Here is a 17,906-nt window from a genome sequence, read left to right as displayed (position 1 = left end):
GGCTGGGGCCTCGCTGCCTGTCCCGCAAGTCTGGGAACTTGACAGAGCTTCTTTGTCTTTCAGCTTATTTTCCAGATCACACCGCTGAATTTGACCCAGTGGCTGATGGTGCTGAAAATCTCCTTGCCTGTGATTCTAATGGATGAGACGCTCAAGTTTGTGGCCCGCAACTACCTGGAACCTGGTAAAGAGTGTGTGCAGCCTGCCACCAAATCCTGCTCGTTCTCGGCATGCACCGATGGGATTTCCTGGCCGTTTGTGCTGCTCATAATGCCCCTGGTGGTCTGGGTCTATAGCACAGACACTAACTTTAGTGATATGTTTTGGTCTTGACTGACAGTTTTACATAAAGAAGATGTTTAACTTAATCAATTAATTTTTTTATTGTTTAAAGCAACTGTCTATTTCTGCTGAATTTTCACATGAACATATTGGCTGGTGAAGGAGATTTCATACTCTAGATTTTGTTTTGCTTTTCTGACTCCAGTGGGGCAAGATTTTCCTTTTTTATACACATAATTAAAGTGTCCATTGACATGTACAGAGAACTAACACTATTTTATGCAAATATTTTTTTGTAGATGAAAAAGCATGTACAGTGTTCTGTTTAATAACTCATCCTTGTATAAAAAAAATAGTTGAGCCAGCAGACATTGTCAGCAAATTAATTGGCAGCAGATTTTAGGAAATGAATGTGTGTGGTTTTTTTCTAAAACTAAATAGCATGTATTGTGTCTTCTGCATGATCATCTGGATTTAATCTGAGATCACAGTCTAATTTTTATTCATAAGCCAATTTTTCTGCACTGAGCAGAGTACTGCTACCTCAGTCAGTATTTTTTGGTTTGCCACTCCCCTCACCCCCCGGCCCCCGTTCACTCCCACCCCCGCTCCCGGCCCCGCTCGGCTGCTTCTCCCGTAGGGTTCCGATGGTTCTGTTTACATCAGTCTTAACAAGAGGTATGCCTGTTCTCGCTTGTGCAGAAAACATTGTTCCAGATTCAATCGACTGGGTTCATGTCCCCCCACGTAGTTTTTAAGGTTATTTATTTAAATGTCTAATGTATTTTATTGTAACAGACATTGTTTTGCCAACATTGCCTATTTCAGTGGCACTTCACAATCTAGTTTAAAAAGGAAAATAAAACATTTTAAATGGACAGAAAAATAACTGTCTTGTTTTTAACTTTTAAGTGGCTTAGCTTGAACTATCAAACAGATGTGTCCAATTTTCTCTTAAGTTCTTAGCTCAGAACTTGAGTTTTACTGTGCTCGAGGGGAAGGAGGATTGTGTTCTGCTGCAGAGGTAGTTGTAGGAATTAATACATAGGCACCTGTTGTCGCCCATGATACTTTTTTGCAAGTTTCTGCTGGCCTGTTTTAGCCTGGTGTAGAGAATATAAAGGGGAGTGTGTGCGTGTTTGTGTGGGGGTGTGTGTGTGTATGTGTTTTTGTAAAAATCTGTAAATAGCACATGACCAAATGAACATATGTACAGAACTATTTTTATTTGAATGTGGCACTAACCAACACCATGGTTACTATGACAAATGTTTGCGCATGTTCGAGATCAGTCTTACCAACCGTGTGTAAGTCATTAACTGTCCTAACTATGGTGTTTTCCTCCAATGCCTTCCCAACATCCATCAACTAACGTGAGTATTCCCTGGAATCCTGATGCTTTAGCCTAAGGGTGACTGCCACCGAGCGAGCTAGCTGTGACACTAACGAAAACATCCCCTGTGTCATGTACTGCTGTGCTCTGTGTCTCCGAGAGCAAGCGTACGATGCGTGGTACCTGTGCACACGTGGGGTGGGTTAGATGCCCGCAGACTCCACGCACGGCCTTGGACAGTGGCTCAGCCAGATGTTGAGGAGGGCCTGGTGGGAGAGAGACTCGTTTTGCTTTGGTCCAACTGACAGGCTGAGGGAATGCTGCCTTTGTTAATGCCAAGGTGAGGAGTCTCAAAAACTCATGGTTCTCTGGTGTTTACTAGCTGCAAGGACTCCTCCCCGAGCCTTGCTACCGTGTTTGTTAACAAGTAAAAACCTAGTGAAAGCAAATAATTGAGCAGTGAATTCATACATCCATAGGTTTGTCTCAGATAGGTGGCCACCTTTTTTCACCTTCTGGGTCATATCCTTTGCAGCTGAGACTTGTCTTCTCTTTCTCCAGGGTATGAGAAAGCGCAGTTAGTAGGGCATGGTTCTGCTAGCAACCAGCCGACCAGTCATGAGCCAGGGTGAGGGAGGCCTAGGCAGCAGCTCCTTCCCTGTGAGGCCCTGACCTTTCTTGTGAAGGGACTGGGGCCGGCCCCAAGATGTGCTATAAAGGCTCAGTGTTTGGGGAAAAGTTAATGGATATTAAGCAGGGCAAGGTGCTGCCAACCTCCCAGGTCTGAGTATAAGGGGATGGAAGTCCCGGCCTGAGTCATCGAGGTCTCTGAGGAAGGGAGGTTGGTTTGTTTGGCAGAGAATATAGGGGGGAGGAGGGTAGGTTTTGCCGATTTTGGCGTAAAAAGAAGCGGGTTGAGTGGTCAAATGCAAGGAGTGCACCTTGGCTGCAAACCAAGACAGGATGTCTGAGCTTGTTGGGTGTGCTATTCAGTGGAAACCAGACTTACCAGTCACCTTTTCCTGATCTGGTTCCTTGATGTGGTGGCCTTTACAAAAGAAGCTGAATGTGGTTTGCTGCTGTCGGAGACGTGCACAGCCCCAGCTGGGCCTGGGCCGGCTCTTGTCTTGTGGTTTCTCAGCTTCAGGCCTGTCCGGCCCATAGAGCTGGTTTAGGCATCCCCGTCCCTCCGCCCGGGCCGCCGGGAGCATCCCCTCGTCAGCTCTGCTCCCGGCTCTGCTGCTGAGAAACAGGCCCCCATGAGCCCCTGTCCTCAGCCACTTACTGCTGTGGGCACATCCCTGGCCTCAGGCCTCCTGTCCCAGACCTGGCCTCACCCAGCACCTGCAGGAAGGCACAGGCGGCCTCTGCTTTTGCCGCCATCAGGACTAGACAGGCTGGTGTCATGTTCAGACTCACCAAAACTTGTTCGTGTCCTCACCGACGGGCAGGTAGGCCTTGCACAGCTTCTTTGATAGGGCTTTGCCTGGAAGATGGCGATCTCACACGTCCCCCAGCTGGGATCCCACTCCAGCGGCTCATTCTTCATCTGCACAGCACACGTGGCACATTGTGCAGAGCGAGCTGCGTGAGCTCCCAAACAAGCCAGGCCAGTGCCAGCCCCCGCAGCCTCCCCCCCCAACAAGCAGCTGCTACCACGCCACCCTCAGCCCGGGCCTCGGCCCCCTGAATGTCCTGGAGGTGGTAGACCTCAGGAATAGGAGACCACAAGCACTAGCTCAGTGTCTGTGAAGCACCTACCCACCGCCGGAGCGGTCTGCAGTGCCCGTGGGCTAAGGCAGCCCTTTCAGTGTCACCACCAATTTTGTCAAAGCCACCACCGTGCAGCTAACAGTGACGGTAATCCCCAGCCTGCCTGCTTCAAAGAGGCGGGTGAGGGCCGCAGCTCCCCTTGTAGGACCAGGCAGGGCTAGGCCCCCTGGGAGGGGAGGGAAGGGAAAGGGAGGAGCCCGAGGCTTCGCACGGGGCCACACTGCTCACCTCTGCTTCACCTTCCTTACCATCTGCACTGCTAACCGGGAACTTCCCTCCTCTTGCCCATCTCCCTTCCGTTACATCTGAAGCGCTTCCATGTCTGCCTGGTGGGGTTCTTCTGTGAGCCAGGGTGACAGGAAGGGCCCGTGTCGCCAAGCCAGTGCTTCTAGCTGCTACCCTATGTATGTAGGCAGCGCCTCAGGGACAGTTAATTAGAAATGCTGGTCTTGAAATCTTAAAAGGTCAAACTGAATATTCCTTCTCACTATTCCTTGTCACTATTAATCTTAAATAGTTATTCTAACATTTCTTCCCATATTTCATAAAGCTGATTTCCTCTCTCTTTCCTTTTCAGCAATACTGGAGTAACCGCTTCCTAAACCATTTTGCAGAAATATAAGGGTGTTCGGTTGCGTGCATGTGCGTTTTTAGCAACACATCTACCAGCCCTCTGCATGATTGATGTTGGGGGAAAAAGAAAAGTAGAAAAAAAAGTCCCCAACTCATTGTGTGTTATGTGGAGGAAACGTGTATTACCAACGGGGTTTAGCTTTTAAATCAAAATAATTACAAATGTACAATTTAGCTTAATCAATCAGAAAGCCTCTCCAGAGAACTTTGGTTTCTTTGCTGCAAGAAGAATGAGGTTCTGAAACCTTATCTAAGAACTTAGAAGCCATCAGCCAAGTCTCCATGTTTCTCTGTGCAAAATGTCATAGCCTATATAAATGTACCATATTCAATTGTAATGCATGCCTTCAGTTGTAAGTAGCCAGATTTCTCTATGGTGTCATTTAAACATGCTACTTTTTAATTGGCCCTGTACAGTTTGCTTATTTATAAATTTATTGAAAACACTACAGGTGTTGAAAGGTTAGAATGTAGGCCTCCAGTTCATAACTTGTTATTTTTTTGAGTGTGCAAACAGCTATTTTGCACTGTATTAAATGTAACTTATTTAATGAAATCAGAAGCAGTAGACAGATGTTGGTGCAATACGAATATTGTGATGCATTTATCTTAATAAAATGCTAAACTTCATTTATCACAACGCATGTTTGACTTTAGACTGTAAATAGAGAACAGTTGTCTATTTCTGTGCTGGTAACAACAAGCATTGCACAGACATGGTTTCAGGTAAATAAATCTATTCTACGATAAGTTCACAGTGTGGTGCTGACTGTTCTCCGGCGGGAGGGGTGGGCGGTGGGCACTGAGCGCCTCCAGCCCTGCACCCCGAAGAGTTTTTACCTTCTGGTGGGGGGAAGGTCTTAGACTTGACTTTCTGGGGACAAGGTCTGCTCGTGTGTCACATGACTCAAGTGTGGGGAGAGCTGAGTGGCTTGTCACTGGGTTTTCAGAGATAATCAGATTTTAAAAGTTGTCAGCAGCTTGGAGGTTGTACCGATGGAGAGATGCTTCTCATACTGTTCAGATGGAAAATGTAAAATTCTGCACTCCTATTGTGAATAGATAAAAGTGAACTGGAGTGGCTGCCGCAGATAGCAGAATTCCTCCATTTGATGGTTATTTAGTGCTTATCTATCAGGCATGGGTTTGGTGTGGGGCATTTCTCTCTCTTCCAAATTACTGAAGATGATTCTTTTATCATTAAAAAAAAAAAACAGGCAAGGATAGATGATTCTATAAACCTAATGACAAAAAACACAAGTCCTAGCAACTACAGAGATGGAAGAAATATTTGATAAAAATCTGATAAACTAACATCCATTCCTGACGTAAAGAAAAAAGCAGTCTCCATAATTCCCATTTAATAACCCACTGAAAAATGAACCAGAAGTATTGACACAACCAGAATCCCACTCACCGTGCGCTAGTGCCCACCACTCATCACTGTCGACAGTCTCTGCAATCCAGCAACCGGTGGGACGATGCCTGCGAGGGAACAGAGAGCCCCAAGAGTTCATTAGATCGATGGTAATGTCTTGTTCTTAGGAAAGTTTTAATTCAGGGAGAATGGACATCTTGAGGTAATATGTAATCCATTTATTAATGATAAAATACCAGCAGACATCTTAGTCAAACATGAACAAAAGAAAAAGAATAGCAAGTGCAGCAAACCCTCAGACATAAAGCTCCAGTTGTTAAATGCACGGTGTGAGAAAGGTGGTATTCCAGCTTAGTAGGTGAAAGGGGGTATTCGCTATGTTGTCGGTCATCTTGAAGAAAACACAGCTGTATCCCCCTTACGCCCAATCAACTGCAAATGCATCAAAAAATTTGAAAAATGAAACTATACCCCAAAAGGAAAATGGCTAAATGACCCAGACGAAAGAAAACGTGAATGGCTTATAAATACGAGATGTACAGCCCCACCAGCCAAATCCCAGTGAGAGAGCGTTTGTGCCCATCAGCTGACAAATGGGCCGTGGGACACCAAGGAAGTGGAGAACCGCCCTGTACGCTACGCTGCAGAACAAGTAAGTACCTCTAGATTCGTGCGTGCCCTCACCGTACAGCCCGGCAGGCCCATGCCTGCACCACCTTCAGAGACTCCCTCACGTGGGCTGGGAGAGTCACACCAGCATGTTTATAAAAGCATCGAACGACCGAGGTGACCAAAAAGCAACAGGGAAACAGGTACGTGGCCTTTGAGACAGGTTTAGATCACTCGGCAGCAATGAAAATGAGTAAATTGGAACTGCAAATAACGACAGAAATCTCCCTGCACAGGGGAAACCAAATGCGGTGTATACAAAGTTCAAAATCAAAAAAAAAAAAAAAGCACTTAAGTGTTACATGTGTGGGTGTTGTTATCCCTGTTTGCATGTCTGGGGTTTTTTAAGAACACCATAAAAGTATTAGGAAGAGAACATGGAAGATGACAGACAAGCCTTTCCAAGCAGGACACAAAATCCCAGGAGAAAAGGAATAAATTGACTACGTAAAAAGGTAAACATTTGGAACAAAATACCCCTCTCTTGAGTAGGAAAATAGATTTGCTGTGCCTTTGACAAAAAGCGAATTCCTTGCACGATTGGCAGAAATCGAAGGCTGACGGATATTGATCTCTCCCTTGCAGTGGCATCAGAAAACCATATTCATGCTGATGGGGAGCCTATCAACTGGCCCAGCCTTCGGAGGGCAACGTGACAAATCACTGAGGCTTTTAAACATCCACACCCCTTGATCAAGCACTTTACTTTAGTGAAATCCTCCCACATGTTCACAGAAGCAACGTAATCCTGCTGTAGGATGATGTAGCCAAAACCTGGAAATAGCCCAGATGCCCATCGATAGGCAAGATGTTGAATAAACTAAGAGCATTAATACCACGGAATATTACGCAGCCTTCAAAAAAAACAAGGTAGATCTGTGTGAACCAGCAAGGAATGATACCCAGTCGATGATGTCTGCCAGTGAAACATTCAAGTGCAGAACAGTTTTGTATAATACTCTCATTTTTTAAAAACAGGAGGAAGTTAAGAGTTTCCAGTAATGATGGTTGCTGAGAGTAACTGATAAGACTGATACAGATGGCGGATGTTGGGAGCCATTGTTCTCACTGTTGGAGTGGGAGGTTACAGATAAGCAAGGGGAGAAGGCTAGAATGATTCATGTAATGAATCACAGTTGGATACCAGCATAAATTAGTATTTCATTTAATACTGATACAGATCCTATATAGAAATATTGCTAGGGAGCCTGGGTGGCTCAGTCGTTAAGCTGAGATCTGCCTTCTGCTCAGATCATGATCCCAGAGTCCTAGGATTGAGCCCCACGTCAGGCCCCCTGCTCAGTGGGGCATCTGCTTCTCCCTCTCCCTCTCCAACTCCCCCTGCTTGTGCTCTCTCACTCTCTCTGTCAAATAAAATCTTTTTTAAAAACGAAATATTTCAGGGCGCCTGGGTGGCTCAGTCGTTAAGCATCTGCCTTTGGCTCAGGTCATGATCCCAGGGTCCTGGGATCAAGCCCCGCATCGGGCTCCCTGCTCCGCGGGAAGCCTGCTTCTCCCTCTCCCACTCCCCCTGCTTGTGTTCCCTCTCTCACTGTGTTTCTCTCTGTCAAATAAAAATAAAAATAAAATCTTTGAAAAAAAGAATAAATAAAAAATATTTCTAGTTAGGTGTATGTACACCTAACATACACCTACATACATGGTATATGTACATAGTGTGTATGGTGTGTGTACAGTGTATATGGTGTGTGTACACAGTGGTGTGTGTACACTATGATGTGTGTACACAGTGTATGGTGTGTGTACACAGTGTGTATGGTGTGTGTACACAGTGTATGGTGTGTGCACACAGTGTATGGTGTGTGTACACAGTGTGTATGGTGTGTGTACACAGTGTATGGTGTGTGTACACTGTGTATGGTGTGTGTACACAGTGTATGGTGTGTGCACACAGTGTATGGTGTGTGTACACAGTGTGTATGGTGTGTGTACACAGTGTATGGTGTGTGCACACAGTGTATGGTGTGTGTACACAGTGTGTATGGTGTGTGTACACAGTGTATGGTGTGTGTACACAGTGTGTATGGTGTGTGCACACAGTGTATGGTGTGTGTACACAGTGTATGGTGTGTGTACACAGTACACAGTCCATACACCATGTACTTGCACCAACAACTGAGGGGACCAAGGCGCAAGGACACTGCAGTAGCGATGAGCATACTTACTAGTTTCAGGTTTCCATACCATTCTTCAGTGAAAGAAATCAAATCTCCTTAGACAAATGGCAGGTTCTAGGGTAAGGGCAGAAAATGTGCAACACATGCCTGGAGAACACTAGTGTCAGGGAGTCCGGAAGTACCAAACAAACAAAAAACCAATGAGCAAAGATGGGGTGTGTCGAAGGGTCAGAGGAGCCAACTGAAAAGGCTCTGAATGGCCAAAACTGAAACAATTTCAGCAACAAAATCATGGCATACTGGATTATAATCCAAAGTATGAAATAAATATCCATGAGTCTATCCTGACATAAACAGGAGAGACTAGAAATCTCCCATGCAGAAGAAATCCAAATAATTTCTGTAGATAATTCTGCCCTCATGGAGGTGAACCATAACTCCCGTTGGTAAGTATGAGCGGAGCCCAGTGGCCTCCTCCCCTCGAGCACATGTCAGCGTGGCTGGGGCAAGTCACCCACAGTAGAGACCCCTGCAGACACTACTTCAGCCAACTGAGGTCATTTTGAGAGCACGCACCCTTGATATGAAGTGACGAGAGGGGCATTTTACCTGTGGTCTTCCTCCCCAAAACACATAACCTCAGTCTAATCAAAGAGAAAACATCTGACAAATTCCAAAGACAATCTGCAAAATCCCCAACCGGTACTCCTTAAAACTGCTGAGGTCATCAAAAACAAGGAAAATCTGAGACACTATGACAGCCAAGAGGAGCCTAAGGACATATGACAACGAAATGTAATATGGGATCCTGGATGGGATCCTGGAACAGAGAGAGGCAAAAACTAACGAAGTCTGAATGAACTATGAACTTTAGTTAATAACATATAAATATTGGTTTATAATAATATAAGTACTGTGACGAATGTACCATATTATTGTGAAATGTTAAAATAGGGGAAGTTGGGTCCGGGGTATATGGGAACCTTCTGTGCCATGTGCTCATTTTTCCATATGTCTATAAATATTCTAAAATAAAAAGTTTATTTTAAAATGCTGGGATAAATATATTTTTTAATCTGCATAGAAGCATCAAAGAACTACAAGATAGTACAGAACTTCCAGGCCAAAATCTAAGCAGCAGCAAGGAGAGAGCACCAGAATCTCCAAGGTCACTTTTCCCCTTGTGGCATCTACCTCTCCAAATAAGCTAAGCTGTGAAAACGCGAGCAGGGGTTTTGGGAGCTCACAGGGTGAAAAAGGCAGAGTCAAAAATCCAGGGCCCACCAAAAGTGAGAAGTCTCATAGGACATTAAGCTGTGACCCCAAAGGGCTAACACCTCAGGATAAAGGCACACCAGAAATAAAGCTGCCCTCCTTCCCAAAAACTCAAAGGGCTGTAGGCAGCATTGCCACGGTGCAGAGCAGAACCAGGAAAATACACCCCCCCGGAGGGAGTGGGAACACTGGCTCTCAAGGATGTGCAGCCCCAACTGTATCCTAGGGGTGGTCTATGAAGCTTCAAGGCATGAACTTAAAGTCACAGGCAGTACTCGTAAGCCCCAGGCGGAAATAAATGTCAATCCGCCCTAGAGGGAGACACCTTCATTTTATGTCTTAGGAGATCCACACAATTATTTTACAAAGCAGCCTACAGTAAAAGCTAACCAAGTACACAAGAAAACAAGGCCCTATGAGTGAGATGCAGCAGAAATAACATGACAGGTCCATCTAGACTTCACATATTAGAAGTATTAGATATACATCAAAAAACACCCCTGGCTTACTTTGTTTAAAGAAAAATAAACAGGGCGCCTGGGTGGCTCAGTCATTAAGCGTCTACCTTTGGCTCAGGTCATGATCCCAGGGTCCTGGGATCGAGCCCCGCATTGGGCTCCCTGCTCAGGTTGTCTGCTTCTCTCTCTCCCTCTCTGCCCGTCCCCACCGTTCATTCTCTCGCTCGAATAAATAAATAAAATCTTAAAAAAAACAAATAAATACAAAATAAAGAACAATAAACCTACTTGAAAATCTGCAGGAGACAGGAAATGATAAGAAGTGAACATAAAGAGCAGATAGGAAAATCAAACAGAATCCTAGAGATGAAAAGCAAATCACCAAAATTAAAAACTGGGTGGGGCTAATGTGGCATCAGAGTGGACACAGCAAAATAATAAAGTGAAAGACAGCTAAGAAATGAACCAGAAAGCAGCAGAGGAAGGGAAAAAAAAAGCTGGAAAATATGGAAGAAAGATGAATATACCTGGAAGATAGGCTGAGAAAGGTGACAAAGTCAAACATACATTTAATCGTGGCTTCAGATGACACGAGTGTGAGGAGGGTATTATTTGAAGAGATAACGACCGAGAATTTCCCAGAAGTGATAGAAGACAGCAATCCACAGATTAAGAATCCCAACAAATCCCAAACAGGATGAATAAAAAGAAATCCAGCTGTAGACATGTATGGTGAACAGCAAAAAACCAAAGACAAAAAGGAAAATCTTAAAAGCAGCAGAGGGGGGAAAAAAGCCATTCCCTTTACCTTCACAGGAGTGACACCAATGCCTTCCGGCCTGATGGCTTCGTGGGCTGAAAGAAATGACTGAGGGGCGCCTGGGTGGCTCAGTCGTTAAGTGTCTGCCTTCGGCTCAGGTCATGATCCCAGGGCCCTGGGATCGAGCCCCACGTCGGGCTCCCTGCTCGGCGGGAAGCCTGCTTCTCCCTCTCCCACTCACCCCTGCTTGTGTTCCCTCTCTCGCTGTGTCTCTCTCTGTCAAATAAATAAATAAAATCTTAAAAAAAAAAGAAAGAAAGAAAAAAGAAATGACTGGCAACCTAGAATTCTAAACCTGGAAAAAACATACAGTATTTAAAGAATCAAGGTAAAGTAAAGGTATTTTCAGACAAACAAGAACGGAGAGTTCTTCACCAACAGACTCACACTAAGGGACACTCTAGATGGGCACAGAGGTAACTGCTCTAAGTGGCCTGGGGCCTCTAGCAGCCAGGAGCACAGTGAAGATACCGACTGCTGCAGATGCAGATACGAGCATGTTGCTATTCCTCCGGGGAGCAGAAGACAGACAACAGCAACAAAGCAACAGAAGGAAACAATGAAAGAACAAATAGAAAGGATAATAGAAGCTGACATGCAACCCCAAATATAATTAATAATAACACTCTGAGAATATACTAAATTTGTTATCCCTGTTGCGCTATCTCTGAGAGATTTCAGCATGACCCAGATGTTCCTGTTTTGAAACACAATCCAAGCCTCTAACATGATTCCCTGCAGCAGGAAGAGACACAAACATGTCCAGCAGTCTGCTACGAACTGTTGGGGAAGCAAAATTGATCGCTTTTCCATCAAAATTAGTAGAAATTATGGGGTGCCTGGGTGACTCAGTTGTTAGGCGTCTGCCTTCAGCTCAGGTCATGATCCCAGGGTCCTGGGATCGAGCCCCGCATCGGGCTCCCTGCTCGGCGGGAAGCCTGCTTCTCCCTCTCCCACTCCCCCTGCTTGTGTTCCCTCTCTCGCTGTGTCTCTCTCTCTAATAAATAAATAAAATCTTTTAAAAAAATTAGTAGAAATTATAAAGTATATTTTGTAATTTCAGAAACTACTCAAAATGACTTGATTTAGGATTAAGAATATATAAAGTTTAACATTTATATCTCTTTGATATTTATAAATCAGGACCTGCTAAGAAACCATCTTCATTGAAAATTAAGAGTCTGGGGGTGCCTGGGTGGCTCAGTTAAGTGTCTGCCTTCAGCTCAGGTCATGGGGCTCCTTGCTCAGTGGGGAGCCTGCATCTCCCTCTCCCTCTGCTGCTCCGCCTACTTGTGTTTTCTCTCTGTCAAATAAACAAACAAAATCTTAAAAAAGAAAAGAAAATTAAGAGTTTGCTTTTTAAATAAAGTCTGCTGATGAACTCTGCAGCTGCAAGAGGTGGGGTGGTATGCACACATAGACTCGGGCAACTTCATATTAGTTCTAGAAAAATACGCAGAAAACTATTAACTACAGTCACTTCTAGAGGAGGGAACTGGGAGAAGAAAGGCAGACTGAGGAAATTTTACCATATCCCCTTTTGAAAATTATGAATCTAACTTAAAAAATATATTTGACCCTCTGATACTAACAATTTTATGGAAAGACAGAGAGCTAAAAATACCCAAAGTACTGCTAAGAATAACGTCAGGGGGTCTTGCTTTTCCAAATACTGACAATTTTTATAAAGCGGTAGTAATTAAGACACCATGGTGTAGGTGCTAGGACAGAAAACAGACTGACAGTACGGAAGGGAGTGCGGAGACAGATGCACTTCTCTGGGAACGCCTGACTTGGGACACAGCTGGCTTCACAGGCTGGTGAGAGAAGCAGTTTTGCAATAATTGGTGGTTATGCATGTTTAAACATAAATGAAAAAAAATCAAGAAAAATGGATCCCTACCCGCCTGGGTGGCTGAGTCAGTTAAGCGTCTGCCTTCGGCTCGGGTCATGACCCCGGGGTCCTGGGGTGGAGCCCCACATCGGGCTCCCTGCTCAGCGGGGAGCCTGCTTCTCCCTCTGCCTGCCGCTCCCCCTGCTTGTGCTGACAAATAAATAAATAAAAATCTTAAAAAAAAAAAAAATGGATCCCTACCTTACACCATACAAATGGGAGAACAGATTTTTGACCCTGAGATACAGATTTTTTAAAAGTAAGAAAATACAACTATAGGGCGCCTGGGTGTCTCAGTCGGTTAAGCACCCGACTCTTGGTTTCAGCTCAGGTCGTGAGATCGAACCCCACCTCAGGCTGCACGCTCAGCATGGAGTCTGCTTGAGATTCGCTCTCTGCCTCCCCTCTGCCCCTCTCCCTACTCGTGCTCTAAAAAAATAAATAAATCTTAAAAAAAAATACAACTATAAAGAAAAAGATTCATAATTTACATTAAAATTAAGACCCTGTGTTAATCAAAAGATAATATAAAGAGAATGAAAAGGCAAGCCATAAACTGGAAGATTTTACCACTCCCATTCTGAATTATATCTAGAATATATAAAGAACTTCTGTGAATTAAAAAGAGAAAAATAAACGACCCAATAGAAAAGTTGCGGGGGGGGAGTTTTCTAGAAGAAGAAACACAAATAGTTGCTAAACATATGAAATGATGTTCAATCTTGTCATAAAACAGAAAAATATAAATTAAAATCATTGTATCATCTCACACCTACTCTGTTGCAAAAAGTTAAGGATTGATAATATCAAATGCTAGTGAGGAAGTGGGACAAGGGACTGCAGTTGTCTTTTTTTTTTTTTTTAAGATTTTATTTATTTGAGACCGAGAGAGTGAGCACAAGCAGGGAGGAGGATCAGAGGGAGAGGGAGAAGCAGACTCCCCACTGAGCAGGGAGCCCGACGTGAGGACCCTGAGATCACGACCTGAGCCGAAGGTAGACACTTGACCAGCTGAGCCACCCAGGTGCCCCCAAAGGACTGCAGTTGTACCTGTAAATGTATAAAACTTCTTTGGAAAACAGTTCGACAATAACTGGTAAAGCTGAACATGTCTATACTCTGTACCCACCAATTCTGCCTCTGGGTATAACCCTACAGAAATGCGTGCTTATGAGCCTAAAAGACACATACGGAAGTATATATAGCAACACTGTTTGAAACAAAAGATCAGGAACTGAAATGTCCATCAATGGAAGAATTAGTAAGGTTGTGACTGTTATAACCATACATTATACACTAGAATATTATATATTATTATATAGCAATGAAATTATATCACATAGCAATGAAAAATGAATGAGGTACCCTACAAAACCCCTGACCATTCCTCCTCAAAATCATCAAGGTCATCAAAAACAAGTTAAGTCTGAGAAACTTTCACAGCCAAGAGGAGCCTAAGGAGACATGATAACTACAAGTGATGTACTATCCTGGATGGGATCCTGAAACAGAAAAAGGAAATCAGATAAAACCTAAGAAAATGTAAATAAACTATGGGCTTTTATTAACAATAATGTGGGCGACTGGGTGGCTAAGTCAGTTAAGCATCTGCCTTCAGCTCAGGTCATCATCCCGGGTCCTGGGATTGAGCCCAGAGTTGGGCTCCGTGCTCAGTGGGGAGTCTGCTTCTCCCTCTTCCTCTGCCCCACCTCCCCCCACCCCACACTCATGCTCTCTCTCTCACTCTCTTGCTAATAAAATCTTCAAAAATAATAATGTATCAATCTTGGTTCATTAATTGTAATCAATGTACCATATTGATATAAGGAGATTGTGCAAGGTAATTGGAAACTCTATGTACTAGCACTCAATTTTTCTATAAATCTAAAAATGTTCTAAAAATGTCTATTAATTAGGGTACCGGGGTGGCTCAGTCAGTTGGGCATCCAACTCTTGGTTTTGGATCAGGTTATGATCTCAGGGTTGTGAGATTAAGCCCTGTGTGGGGCTCCGTACTCAGCGAGGAGTCTGCTTGGGGTCCTCTCTTTCCCTTTCCCTCTACCCCCCACTTCTACTCGTGCTCTCTCTCTCTCAAATAAAATCTTAAAAATGTCAATTAAAACATGAATGAGTTATAGCAGCATTAACATGGATCAATTTTAAAAATAACATCAAGCAATGGGGCGCCTGGGTGGCTCAGTCGTTAAGCGTCTGCCTTCGGCTCGGGTCGTGGTCCCGGGGTCCTGGGATCGAGCCCCACATCGGGCTCCCTGCTCCACGGGAGGCCTGCTTCTCCCTCTCCCACTCCCCCTGCTTGTGTTCCCTCTCTCGCTGTGTCTCTCTTTGTCAAATAAATAATAAAAATCTCAAAAAAAAAAAAAAACATCAAGCAAAAGATACCATGGAAAAACAGACATGACTCCACTTACATTAAGTTCAAGAACAAGCAAATAAATGTGTTAAGATATGGTAAAACTACAGCTGAATAACGGTATTATTTTTGTACAGGTGAGAAAAATTAGCTCACCACTTGCTCAAGGTTCACAAGACCTTCCAGGGCCAGAAAATAAAGGAAGTATAAAAACAAAATTGAGAAGAGTGGTTGCCTCTGGTAAGGGGAGCATGAAAGGAGGAAGGGAAAGCGTTGTGATCAGGTCTAAGTACATGGCGGGGTGGGGGGGGGGTGCTTCTGGGATTGTGAAGCATTCTATTTCTTGTCCTGGGTGGAGTGTACATGTGTGTTCTGTGGTTCTTTAAACACTACATGTTTTCATACACTTCTGTATGTGTGCTATACTTCACAAATTTGTTTTTATTAAAAAAAAAAGAAATACTTGTCTGGCCCCGGGGCAGGCTGTGGGCCCTGATGCACTGGCAGAATTATTTTATATAGGAGGCTGCTCTCCTGGACCTCCTTAGGGGTCTCCACATGGCCCTGACCTCCGAGGTAGCTCCCCTTGGATTCCCCTAAGCTGAGGGAAGCTGTCTTCTTGGTCAATGCATGCCTGGCTTGAGTTTATGCTCACCATTCCAAAAAAAAGCTCCAGATGGGGACTGTGCATAGGGGTCATCTCTGTCCCTTCCTGTCATATACCACCAGGCTCAGCAAAGCAACAGCACAGGAGTGGGAAGCAGCCTGGGCCTGTGGGATCTTGTGGGTCAGCTTGTTTCAGCCAGTCCAAGATGAGGCTTCAGTCTGGGCACCACCCAGGCCGGAGGGCACAGGCCTCTCTCAGGACAGATGGCTGCTTGCTGCCACTCCCACTCAATTCCTGGACCAAAAACTCCCCACTGCCCCAAGGGACTGATAAGAGAGATGGGCCAGTGGGCCAAGTAGGCTGAGGTCATGGATGGAAGATGATCTCTGGGCTACAGAGCATGCAAAACTAAATCTGTCACTGAGAGGGGCTCAGGGCAAATCTGTTGACCCAGCGCCAAAAGGGGTACAGGCTGTAGGTCACTGATCCCCAGTTTAGCCCTGGGAGGCTGCTCCCCTCCCACAAGCCTTGAGCGCTGAAGTCACAACCCCCCCCCACCCCAACAACAGGGAGACAGAACCAGACTCTGAGTTTTCTTCCAAAGGTACATGGAGGCACAGAGAGCCTGAGAGTTACCTGTGACCACACAGCTAGTGACAGGCCATGGACCTTTGGCTTCCAGCTAGTGATGGAGAGGTCCTCCCCTTGAGAGGCTCAGCCCTCCTACTGGGGTGAGTGGGATTCCTTCAATGGGGCATTGAAAGAACATAGGTACTCAGAACACAAGTAGCCATAAACCTTATCAAGTCAGCCCTAGATAGAGCAAGCAAGATCTGATCTCAATCTAGAAAACATTCCCCAACCTAGAGCCAGGAAGGGTTGTTCCATGGGGGAAGGGGCCCCAAATCCCAAAGGCCCAAGAAAGCAAAGGCAGATGCCTTGGCAGACATCACCAGAGTCCACCACAAGCTCTCAACTCCACTGAGAGAAGGGAAAGTTTCAGAGATTAGAGAGCTCCTGGTTCACCCCTAACCTGAAGCCAATAAATGGACTGACACCCTGGGTAGACTGGGATGGCCAGAAGAGGCCATATCGACAGAAGGGGAGGCCACGGTGCCAGCCTTGGCTTACAGATTCACTGAACAGAGAGAGGACCAGCCAACCAGACCCCTTAAACATTCCAAAAAAGATTATGCACTATCACTCTGAAATCCCCCTCCTGGGAATTTGCCCAAAGAAGGAAGAAGCTGTGAGCACAAAGGAGGTCACCAGAGGGTTGTTTATAGACAGACACTGGAAGATTTAAGTGACAAACGAGAGAGCTGAGAGCTACGTTGTGATGATGTTGCCCTTGACGGTCTGGCTGGCAAGGTTTAAATGCAGCAAGGCTGAGGACCTGGGTCCATTTTCTCTTTATGCCTCAGGAGTATAATGTTAAGATGTGATAACAGCAAACGGCTTGCTTGATCACTCAAATTGTAGCTCAAGCAAATAAAAATGATGGAATATTTATCACATCTAAAACTGGCAAGAAAAAAAAACACGACACTGGTATCGGTGAGAGTGCAGGAAACAAGCTATTGGAGAGCAATCTGACAGCATCCATCAAAGCCTTAAATGGACATAGTCTGAGATGCAGAAATTACACTACGAAGAACTTGACCCGTGTGTCTTTAGATTATGCCAAAATATGTTCACGACAGTGCAGACCGTAATAATTATATACAAAACTGGAAACAAGTGTCCACCAACAGCAGAAGGATTACAGAAATTGTTCCATCCACAGAATGGAGTTCTGTGGAACTGTCAAACAAGAGCACGCAGACAACCTCGGGCAGGAATTTCTCAGAGTGACAGCATGACTGCTTTAGTGTAACTTTCATATACAGATCATTAAGTAAAAGCACAAAACTATTTTTCTAAAGGTAGAACTAGAACATTTATTTTGTAGAGAGGCACTGGGATTCAGTGGGTAGATTTTAATTTTATACCTCTGAATTTTTAAAATTATGTGTACATTCATACAACACATATATAATTACATGTGTTAATGGGGCTGTCTGGATGACAGAATTATAGACCATTTCTTTACTGGTTTTTAGTTATATACATATACATATAAAAGTGTATATATACATAGTACATATGTGTGTGTATATATATATATATATATATAACTCTCTCTATATAGATATAAATAAAATTTATCATCTTAACCATTTTTCAGTTTGGTGGCATTAAGTACATTCATGTTGTGCAACCATCACCACCATCC

General features: G+C 44.5%; 1 protein-coding gene and 1 long non-coding RNA gene across 3 annotated transcripts in view; one reads left to right on the top strand and one right to left on the bottom strand.

The window, feature by feature from the left end:
• Nucleotides 1–4,771, top strand: part of ATP2A2 (ATPase sarcoplasmic/endoplasmic reticulum Ca2+ transporting 2) — a 57,327-nt gene extending 52,556 nt beyond the window's left edge. The window contains exons 20-21 of one of the 2 annotated variants that reach the window (XR_004920828.2): nt 64–1,655; nt 3,966–4,771. Coding sequence is in view for 1 of the 2 variants with exons in the window: in XM_036103439.2 (XP_035959332.1) it covers nt 64–184; nt 3,966–3,979 (135 nt within the window). In the remaining variant the exon portion in view is untranslated. The remainder of the gene's footprint in view (nt 1–63; nt 1,656–3,965) is intronic. The other variant, XM_036103439.2, reaches the window with a different exon arrangement.
• On the bottom strand, nt 1,490–17,121 carry LOC144379943 (uncharacterized). Its single transcript, XR_013443516.1, has 2 exons — nt 10,748–17,121; nt 1,490–5,506 (listed from the first exon to the last, which is right to left on the bottom strand). It is a non-coding gene; the product is annotated as an uncharacterized LOC144379943 (long non-coding RNA).
• Nucleotides 17,122–17,906: the final 785 nt, after the last annotated feature.

The sequence above is a fragment of the Halichoerus grypus genome, chromosome 13 (assembly GCF_964656455.1).
Source record: "Halichoerus grypus chromosome 13, mHalGry1.hap1.1, whole genome shotgun sequence".
In the NCBI taxonomy this organism is placed as follows: Eukaryota; Metazoa; Chordata; class Mammalia; order Carnivora; family Phocidae; genus Halichoerus; species Halichoerus grypus.
This window is presented reverse-complemented; position numbering and strand designations above follow the sequence as displayed.